Genomic DNA, 11,022 nt, shown 5'->3' with positions numbered 1-11,022 from the left:
TTGTTTTCAATTATTTTTGTTGTTCAATTACTTAGGTCCAATAAGTTACAGTGGACAAAACGTTCCAAAGTGTATAGACGTCTCTTTGTTGACCACTGACGTCTATGTTAATGTCTATTGTGACTACGCCTGACGTTTATTGCCACGTCGTCTGTCTACACAGCCGACGTCTACATAGACGTCTGTCATAACTTGACCGATGTAAAGTTAACGTCACCGGAATAGACGTCAGTTCAATAAGTGACATCAAAACTCCAAAATAACCGACATTAAACAACATTTTTTCACTAGTGATTCTTAAAAAATAATCTTATTAACATACGAATCTTAAATGTTATTTTGAAAAGAGTTAAAACTATTAAAACTATTCTAGCAACGAAATTATAGAAAAAAAATCATTTCGTGTTAAAAAAAGAAACTAGTTAAAATAAATCCAACTTTAATTTAGTTTACTTGTTATGTTTTCAAAGGTTTTATTTCTCTGAAGGATTTAGTTTTATGCTCATTCTCTTTTAGAATCCGCATAGATTTATTACTTTGTTATACTTTTAATGTGACATTCTTTTATATTAAATTATTCATTATTTAAAACAATAACTAAAGATAATAATACTATCGTGGTGGAAATATAAACCACTTTGATCAAAGCCACAATTATCAGTTAACATATATGATCAAATAATGTTTGTTAAAAATATCTTTTAATATATAATAATAGACAGAATCAATAAACACGTGTCTTTCCTTATCAAACATTTACTCTCTACGATAAATAATTATATACATATATACATATATATATATATATATATATATATATATATATTATAAAAATGTTACGTAAAATTTATGAATTAATTCTCAATTCATATAAAACTAATAATATTTATATAAGATTTAATAATTTAACCAGAATATATGTTTTTTATTAACACATATATGTAACTATAATTAAATACAATTTAAGGATACTTTTACATTTGAATAGATTTTTATTAAATATATTTGAGTAACATGTCATTTTTATTCTTCCATTAAGACAAAAATAAAAGGTTATATCTTATCTATCTATTTATCTATTTATATCTATATATATATATATTTATTTATCAAAATAATAAATTTAGATACTAAATCAGAATATATCTTAGAATTTAAGTTAGGATATGATCTGAAAAAAACAAATTTGAGACGCGATACGCCATATCTTTATCTAATTATCTTTTGTTAGTTTGTAGAAGATAGAGTTTATAAATAACTGTGCAGTATCAGGAAAAGAAACTCAAAATTTGTTTGGAAGTCCAAGTGTCGAGTTTCTGCATTCTGTTAAAGTACGTGTAATCCTCTCAAGAGCTTTCAAAGATTCCTTCTGTTCATCTACGTATTTTCTTTTTTCAACCACCAACACCCTTCACTCACTAAACCTCTTTCTGTTTCTTCTGTCTAAAAGTATATCCTTTAATCTGAAATTGCTGCACACGACTTCAATTCTGTTAAACTTTTTTCATTCCCACGTTCAAATCAATTGCTGTGATCAACAATTTTCACTCCAAGAACGACCTCTCTAAGGTATGTTTCACTTCTCAGTTCCCTCATTTGTAACTTGTTTCGATTCATGTGTGTTGTTCTCGAATTCCCAGAACTATGTGCTGCTTTTCTTTTCTGTTTGTTGATGCGTGACCATGCTGAAAAAATAGAGTGCTTGAAACTTGATATTTTCTTTTTAGTTCTACCAAATTTTCATACTTTTTTGCTTTGAGTGTGTTGACTGATCAAAACAGAAAACTCAGTTTCAACCCTCAAATGTTCACCTTTATATATTTTCTTGAGTTTTTGTAAAGGAATCTTGGATGTTAAGAGGTGGGATTGGTCGATTAAATTCAAAATCACATTGTTAAAATCTGGGGTAGGCAAACTTTCACAAGAACTGCATAATCTAGGTTGTTCTCTGCAGAAGCAGTGCTGCTTCCTAAAATGTGTTTCTTCTTACATCATGTATTGAGAATCCCATTTGTTCTGAAGTTAATTAATGTAACAATTTATGATTATGTTATTGGGAAATTTGCCAGGAAAATGCAGAAGATGGCAAGAGCAAGAGGAGAAGAGTTGGTGCTGTTGAGAAAGAGGAGTAATGAGAAGGAGAATGATGTGACAGAAAGCAAACCAGAAAACATGTCAAAGAAAAAGTCCAATATGTATGGTCAGAATAAGAAGAAAGAAGGTGGAAAGGAGTCGCTGAAGGTGATAAAGGAAGAGACAGAGAAGTTGAGCATAAAAGAAAGCAAAGAGAAATCAGGAACACATTCTAATAAGGTGTGCTATTGTGCACCAACCACTCATGAAGGTTCATTCAGGTGCCGTCTCCACCGCAAGAAATCAGGCACAGATGGTAAGAGCAATACGAGGATGAATTCTCAGTGCACAAAAGGAATGATGGAGTTTCAGCCTCAATTTTCAACTGTTGGTAGGGTTCCCTCTGTTCAAGTTGGAACACATGGTACCCTACTCAAACTGTTAAGGATGGATTCTGTTTAAGGATTTTAGCTTAGTTTCTTGTTCAAGTAATATAGGTTAGAATGGATTCTTTCTAAGGATTTTAGCTTAATTTCTTGTTCAACTTGTACGCTAGAGAGGTGTGTTTGTTTCATGTCATTCTTTTTCCATTCTCATGAATGTGATGTTAAAAATAAATGTTCTTATTTTTGTTAATCCAACCAATATGACATTAAGCTAAAATACAATTTAATTTGTCATGATATTATTTAATTTTAACCAATATGAAGTGGATAAATTATAGCACTTTTGCTACTAAGATTTTGAAATAAATAACTATTCTTCTGATAAGGTTGTGAATATGGATTATTTTGGGTATTACAAAAGCTAAAAGACTTCTGCATTCTTTAAATTACACATTCTTAAATATTTAAAGATTTGTATATAATGAATCTTCATATAAGTGGATAACAAATACTTCTAAAGTCGTTAATAAAAGAGGCGGGTTTTATGTGTATGAAATTATGGTTTTCATTTAGAGCATACGTGCATGGTTCATTAAAGTCCTTAATAAAGGAGATGGGTCTTATGTGTATGAAATTATGGTTTCCTATATGTCAATTTCTCTATTTCTTGGCCTTGTAAGATCCTTTGCCTCCATTTTATTTCAATATTGTCTTCCTTTTCTTAACATTTTTTTTTTATTTTGATAAATTAAGGAATTGTGCGAACACGTGATTACGTAGGACAAATATCCACTCCATAAATAAGAGTATCTTCTTCTCTAAATCACATATAGAGTGATTGTTAGTTTTATGATCTTCATTATTGTTACTTCTATGATCTTCATTCTTCATTACCACTCAGTGACAAACCTTTTATATTATAGGACTTCTTCAAAGTTTTTCATTTAATTTTGTATATATATTTTAAAATTATATTTATATATTATTATATTATGTTTTCCAGCTTTTAGTGAAAAAGTCAAAATAGTAATTAATGTCAAAACTAAAAACAAACCTTATTATGGTGGTGTTTATAGGATAATTTAATATTTATGGACCCTTATCTAGATGGATTTGGGTTTGGACCCAATGGCCTAAGGACCCATTTACCTTCACTAATGCAATGATTGACTAGAAATTGCTAAGTTTCATAGGAGTGATACATAATTAGATTTGGTAGACAGACACTAACTAGGCTACTTAGTAAGTAGTTCACCATTAGCTTCGACAAGTGGTACATGGTATTAGTGGTACATGGTACATGGTATTAGTGGAAGGTGACACCTAGTAGACGACATCAGGTCTTGGTTGGTAGTAATATAAACGTTTATATGGACTTCTCTACTTCTTTGCCTTGTGGGATCCTTGTCCTCCACGTTACTTCAACATTATCTTTCTTTTCTTAACATTCCTCTTTTAATTTGGTAACTTAGGAGTGTTACCAATGAGGAGCATTGGTATCTTGAAGCTAGTGTAAAGTTTTGATGATGATAAAAGATGAAGAATTGAAGACTCTAAGTGCATCCTTATTAAACGCATTTTGTAGAAACAAATGTATAGGATAAATTATAATGATGTAAAAACTCTTAGAAGTTTTCGTATTTAGTATGTCATTTTGCAAATAATCGATTATCTCGGGTGATAATCAATTATCATGACCTTGTTTGGAAATTAGTTTCTCACGCAAATAATCGATTATTGTACAGAATAATCGATTATCACTGTTTGATTTAATATTGTCCAAGTCTCTGGAATAATTGATTATTCCTCAGGATAATCGATTATCACATTTCGAAAACTCCATAACGGACACAAATAATCGATTATCACTTATGATAATAGATTATTTGTGGTAGTTGGGAGATGACTTTTCAGTTTCTTACCCTGGGCTTATAAATAGGTTTTTACACAACTCTTATAACTTAACTTTTCATTTGAGAGTATTAGAGCTTTGTGCCTAAGGGAAGCTCTCTGTGAGTGAAAAGGATATATGCCATTTTGAGAATACAGTTTGTCCGAGGAAGCTCTCAAAGTGATAAAGTGCTCTTGCCTGGTCTTGTGAATAGGAGAAGATTGCGCTTTATGTGTCAAAGGTCGAAGCGATTCTTTTCAAGTTGGCAGAGTTGTTGCTTCCGGTTCGTGTGTTGATGGAAGCTCTTCCGATTCATTTGTTGAAGGAAGTTATTCATTGCATTCTTCTGGTTCGTTTGTCGAAGGAAGTTGTTTTCTATTCTTTTCTCATTTCATTATCTTGTAATTTGTACAACTATATTTTTAGTGAAAACGGTTAATCACTCTTTATAGTGATTAACAACTGGATGTAAAATCTTTTGATTCGAACCAGTATAAAAAAATCATCTGTGTGATTTTTCTCTTTCCTTAAGGAAATTAATTTTATAAAAAACAGGCTATCATGAGTTGTGACCGAACACGCTTTCCGCTTACTAATTCTATTCCGCTACGCAACTCTACAACGATACCGGTTGTTCTAACCAACAAGGAGAATGTAGGAACACATGATTATGTTGTTCAAATCTCGACTCTCTATAAATAGGAGTACCTCTTCTTCTAAATCACATATTAGCTCTCTTCTTTTTTTCCTCACCTTAAAATCTTTCTCATGAGTGATTGTTAGTTGTATGATCTTCATTACCACTTAGTTGTGATCTTTTATATTATAAGTGTTTCCCAAAGTTTTTCCATTTAATCTTTTATACATATTTTAATATTATATTTATAATATTATTATATTATTTATATTATTTTTTCTAAACTTTTCTTAAGACCTCATGCAAGGCCCTACCCCCTTCCATTTTTTTTTCTCTCTTTTGTTTCTCTCTCTTTTTCACCTCGATCTCTTTTTCACCTCTCTCTTTCTCTATCTCAATTTTCATCCTCAATTTCTTATCCTTTTCAAAATCAAATTTCAACTTGATAAAATTTAAAAGTTAAAGAGTATTTTGTATGGATCAATTTCTTCTTTTGAATAAGTTTATTTTTTATCTTTTTTTAAATAATATGGTTTTCTTTTGTATGTGATAAATTTATGTACTATATACCATTTGACAGTGATAAATTTATTTATTTTTAAATAGGTGAGAGATAATAAATTTATATTAGAAAAATTATGATAAAGAGTAAAAAAAATGTTTCTTTTTTCAAAAGGAAGGTCTGTGATGAAGATGGGAAAATGCATTTACATCATTTAATGATAGTTTTATATTGTTATTTTATGATATGATAATGAATGATAACTCATTTTTGGATTCTACTATATGACTGCTTGTTTTGAGTAGATGAAATGAATATAGAAAATGAAGACTTTTTTTTATTAGAAAAAAATAATTCATATATAAAAAATTTAATTTGGCACCCTTGAAATTTTTGTTTTCCACCACTGGTACTGCTTTGAAAGTTCTTATTATATATTGGGAAGCTTATGCAATATAAAACGAATAAATTACTAAGGTTAGTTCTTATCCAATTATAAAGAAACCATTTTTTTTTCATATTTTGAGTCACCTTTTACTACATTCTTAAAAACTTAAGGACATAAACACCAACTTACACTAGAGAAGCCAAACAATGTTACTATAACACATACCATCTTTGCAAAATTATTCTTGGACGTTTCAAAGATTGATTTTTTTATTGGTTAAAACTTCTTACGCTAGTGGCAATGTGTGTCTACTATGTTATAAATGCATAGAATTATTTTTACTCTTATAATTTTCAAACCTGACATTAATATATAAACACATTGAAGATTGGAGCCATGTGAAAAAGATATGTTGTCACAGTTTGCTTAGTGTATTGTTTAATGATTTTTTAATGTGTATTGCTTTTACAAGAAAGCTAAAGGGATGCATTTATTCTCAAATGCATAGTTGAAGATGTGATTAAACAAAAATTTGTTGTTAAAAACTACTACCAGTGATAGATGATTAATGATAAGGACACGAAGATACAAATTAATGAATATCACAAGTCACTTAAAGATATTAAAGCAAAAAGCATACCTTATTTAATGGATTTGCTTCATAGTTTTCAAAAATAAAAGAATGCAACTTCATAGTAACATGTCCATGGATTTTATATTTTGGTGGTTCAAAAATTCTCAAGGTTTTGGAATAAGAATATTTACAATTTATTTAGAAATTTTCCTACTAAGTTATGAAGTCTAGTTTGTCCTTAGTTAGACTAACAAGAAAATTTAAATTAGACTGATAAAATAATTTGAGTCTAAGAATTTTTTTTATTATAATGCATAATATTAGTTTTATGTTCTAACGATACATGTTTGTCATGATATGTTGACAATTATGCTTAGTGAGGGGAGGTCCACAAGTCCTCGAGCTCGAAACTCCGTATAGGTGATGAATGAGTTTAAAGAGTTAAGTGTTTGTTGAATAATTGAGCTGGAGTAGTACACGATCATAGAATGAAACTTGGGCTATTGTGAGTTTGAGTCGATAGTTGGTTTTCGGTTGTTACATAGTCACTTTACACTTGTTATTCATTTGAGGTAGAGCATTAATGAGGGTGATAAATCCCCTTTTCGTATGTTTTTAATAAATAAAATTATCTTTTCAGTATTGTGTAGTTTGTATTTTTCTTAGAATTAGTTAAATTTATAGTTTTTTGTATAAAAATAGTTGTTTTGTGAAAATTGTTAAAATTCTATTTTTAAATAACAATTTTGTTTAGATATAAAATTATGCTTTTTCTTTAGAAAAAGAAAAATAACAAAAAATAAAAAGTAGACTAGAATTGTATTTTGTTTAAATAGATTTCTCTTTATGAAATTTGGACTTTAACCCTTGTTTTATTTTTTGGTAATTGCATAGATGTCTCTTAAATAGGGATTGACTTTTTCTAAACTCAAGCATCTAACCTAGTCAAATGGTCTCAACCTTCTAACCTAGGCTAGAACAAGTGAGCAAGAGCTGAAGTAGGAGATCCAAACTAGGATATGCAAACTAGGAGCCTAAAGTTGAACTACTATTGTGCAAGGGTGAAGCTCTCCTTTAGTTCCTGCACCTTCTCGGAATAGGATCATGTCTTCTTCAGTGTGTCCATGAATTAGGTTGTGTCTGGCCTAAAGAAATGTGTCGGACACACATCTGTTATGTGTCTATGTTAGTAGCGTGTTTGAAGTAGAGAAACATAATGAAAAAAGTTGTGTCAAAGCTTCATAGGATAAAAAAAAATAAGAAAGAGCATAGTGGTTAGAACATGTACATATCAAAGTAACAAGATATAAAGAATTTATGATATATAAGACCAAAACATGTATTAGAGAGAATGAAGAGATTAGTGCATGAACAATGATAATATGACAAAATGCAAGAGACACTTGTATTATTAGTAGGTAAGACTCTCTTTGAGTCTTATGCAAAACAATATACGAAGTTAAGAGATTTTATATCAAATATTTTTTTGAGTATTTTGTCTTATTTTTTTTTTATTTGGCTAATTGCTTGATGGTGGTGTCTAGTTGTACCTTGATACAACGTGCATAGTCCAAATCATTTAGCATGTCTAATGGAAGTTGTCTATCTTTTGAAATCTCAGTGTGTTCTTATAGATTTCATTAAATGATTATTTTATTTAATTGGTTAGGTTTTTTCGTATTTTTTATTACGTAATTTCTATTGTAGCTAACTTATATATAGATAAGCCTATCTAACTCATCAAGAGTTGGATTAAAGTGTGAATATAATTTGTGTTTATTATTCTTGTAATTCATTCTTTCTTGTTTGGGCATGCATGTGCCTTATGAAACTTTTTAATACTTATGTTCTTATTTGCTCATCAAGAAGGTTTATAAATATTATCTTTATTTTTTCATAGTCTATTGGTATTTTCTGTATGTTATTTTTGTGTTTACTATATCATCTAACGTTTAATATGTTTCTATTTTATGAGTTTGTTTTTATCTCTATTAGCCAATATTTTATCCTTACTTTGCCTAATAAAAAAGAAGGAAGATAAGTCATTTCATGTCTTTTCAACTTTCAAGTTAGGCAATGATGGTGGATCATCTTGAGGTAGAGGTAGAGAAAGTGTTAGGATGAAGGTTGGTCAAAGGTGTACGATAAATGCATATTTATACTCTCATTTAGCCTCTAGTCTTGGATTATTAATTGATATTTTCATTTTAAAAGATTGTTTTAATTATGATTTTTTATAATTTGATTTGTTGAGCATGAGATACAAAACACATGGTTAAAAATAACTTTTTAGTTACATAAATGTTCTTTGGATCTTTTGAGGTGTTCCAGTGCAACTACAAATAAGTTAAGATGTGAAAATAAATTGATTAAAGTTTCATGATACCTTAAAAATAAATCCAAGAATAGTAAAATATCAAAATCACAAAAATTCAAGCAAAATTGCATGAAGAAGTCAAAACAAGCGTAAAAGAAAGTCAAAGTAAATTTGACTGAGCCACGAAAAGGGAATAAACAACCAAAATTGGACTTTGCAGTTTTCTACATCTTTTTTCATAAAAGGGCTTTGATAATTTAATAATGTTAATGATGGAAGATAATTTGAGGTATCTTTATATATTTTATTTGATATTTTTTAAATAATTATTTAAATATATTAAAATATATCAAAAAGTAAATTGAAGATATTCTTAAATAATTAAAATTGTTAACAAATCTTCTTAAATTTGAAAAGATATTCTTAAATATTTTTAAGTCTATATAACAATCAAATATATATATTGAAGATATTGGATTTATTTAGAACATAATTGAAGGAGATTGCATTATCAAAAAGAAGATTTTAAAAAGAAAATTTCAAAACGAAAACCAGTCCAATTTCTATACAAAGAGACTTAGACAAAAAGCATTAAAGGAGCTTATGATCCCTTTTGGGGGGACTCATCTTGTCCTCTCTCCAATATTTCATGTTTTCCACCCCCTTCTTTTATTTTTATTATTTTTATGTTCTATGAAGTATTAAACTTATAGAATTGATTTTTTTGTAATTTCTTAACTGGATTATGAGGCTGTTAGATGAAATACATTTGTTTATTTTTTATTGTTTTTATGATTTATGTTTATTTATGACTTTTGTCACTAAATCAAATAAATGTAATGATTTTTACAGTGTAACTAGTTAGCATGATATTTAATTTACATGCATATTACTCAGGAGTCAAGAGTTAAAAGAATAAACATTATTAAGCATCTTAAAATTCATTGAGACTATGCTTTGATTGAATTTACTATGAATAATTTAAAAGGTTCTCACTTGTAATTGAGATTGTACTTTGGTTGATTGTGAAAATGCTAATAAACTAATTGATACTTTACATTGATTAATTTGAAAACTAAGACAATAAATTAATTGAACAATAATTTTTAGGTAATTAGTGATGGATCGTATTATGAAAAAGAAGTAGAATCAATCCATTTTTTTTATTGGTGTTTTTATCTCTTTTATCTTTTTGCAATTTTATTTCTTTCTTTCATTTATTATTTTATAATTTAATATTTTTTTATTTTATTTTTACTTTCATGTATTATTTTTGTTATATTTGATTAATTCTTTTAATATATAGATTTAATAAGAACTAATTTGTTAAAAATCTTAGAAATGACTTAGAGTAGAATACTAAATGTCTACAAAAAGATGAGAAAGAAACTTGTGGGAGAAGTCAAGCTATTTAAAAACAATAAATCTTCATATTTTATTATTGGTTGAATAATGTTAAAAAAATATCTTCGTGACATGTTTTTATTTTTTATTTTTCACAAAGTTCATTTTACATGTATTTTGTAATTTTTTTCTTGAATATTTCTGTGTGACACATTACGAATTTGATGTTTTATGTTTCCTTCCTTTATATATATATATATATATATATATATATATATATATATATATATATATTATTATAGTTTATATATATATTATTATAGTTTATATATATATATATTATTATATTTATAATCTAATTAAATAAAATATTATATAATATTTATACTTCTATACTATACTATTGCATACTATTATATAAAAAATCTCTCTTTTTCTATACACATTTTTTTACCCTTTGAATTAGTCCTTTTTTTTAAATTAAAATAATTATTTTTCCAATTTTACTTATAAAATTAATACTTTTATTTGATATTTTTAAATTTAACTAATTTTTAAATTAAAATAATCATCTATAATATAATTGTAAAAATTATTTATATTTAGTTTTACTAGTAAAAACACATATACAACAGGTATATATGTTCATTTCTTTATAATAATAAAAAATAAAATTATTTCTGTTATGATAATATAAAACTAAATATAAATACTTTTTATAATTTTATTATATTTTTTTATTTATTGGGTAAAAAATAATGAAGTTTAAAAAAGTTAAATAAAAAAACAGTTAAAATTTAAAAATTAATTATTTAAAAGATTTAAGTAATAAAAAAATACACAAGTTGTACATGTATTTTCATTATCAAAATCTTTTAAACACCTTAAACACTTCCAAACATTAATTGAT

General features: G+C 27.4%; 1 protein-coding gene across 2 annotated transcripts; it reads left to right on the top strand.

Moving 5' to 3' along the window:
* The first annotated feature begins 1,287 nt into the window (after positions 1-1,287).
* LOC106759084 lies at positions 1,288-2,709 on the top strand. Of its 2 annotated transcripts, none has more exons than XM_022779572.1 (2): positions 1,288-1,569; positions 2,059-2,709. In XM_022779572.1, exon 2 carries the CDS (start codon positions 2,074-2,076, stop codon positions 2,533-2,535), a length of 462 nt encoding a protein of 153 aa, XP_022635293.1. In that variant the 5' UTR covers positions 1,288-1,569; positions 2,059-2,073; the 3' UTR covers positions 2,536-2,709. The 2 variants fall into 2 exon arrangements, with proteins under 2 accessions (XP_022635293.1, XP_014497581.1); XM_014642095.2 differs by having other exon boundaries at positions 1,290-1,569; positions 2,070-2,709.
* The last annotated feature ends 8,313 nt before the right edge of the window (positions 2,710-11,022 follow it).

The sequence above is a fragment of the Vigna radiata genome, chromosome 4 (assembly GCF_000741045.1).
Source record: "Vigna radiata var. radiata cultivar VC1973A chromosome 4, Vradiata_ver6, whole genome shotgun sequence".
Lineage (NCBI taxonomy): Eukaryota > Viridiplantae > Streptophyta > Magnoliopsida > Fabales > Fabaceae > Vigna > Vigna radiata.
Note: the sequence above shows the minus strand (reverse complement) of the source record. Positions and strands in the feature narration are given on the sequence as shown.

Coding starts and splice junctions, on each gene's coding strand:
- LOC106759084 (XM_022779572.1), top strand. CDS start 2,074: ATGCAGAAGATGGCAAGAGCAAGAGGAGAAGAGTTGGTGCTGTTGAGA.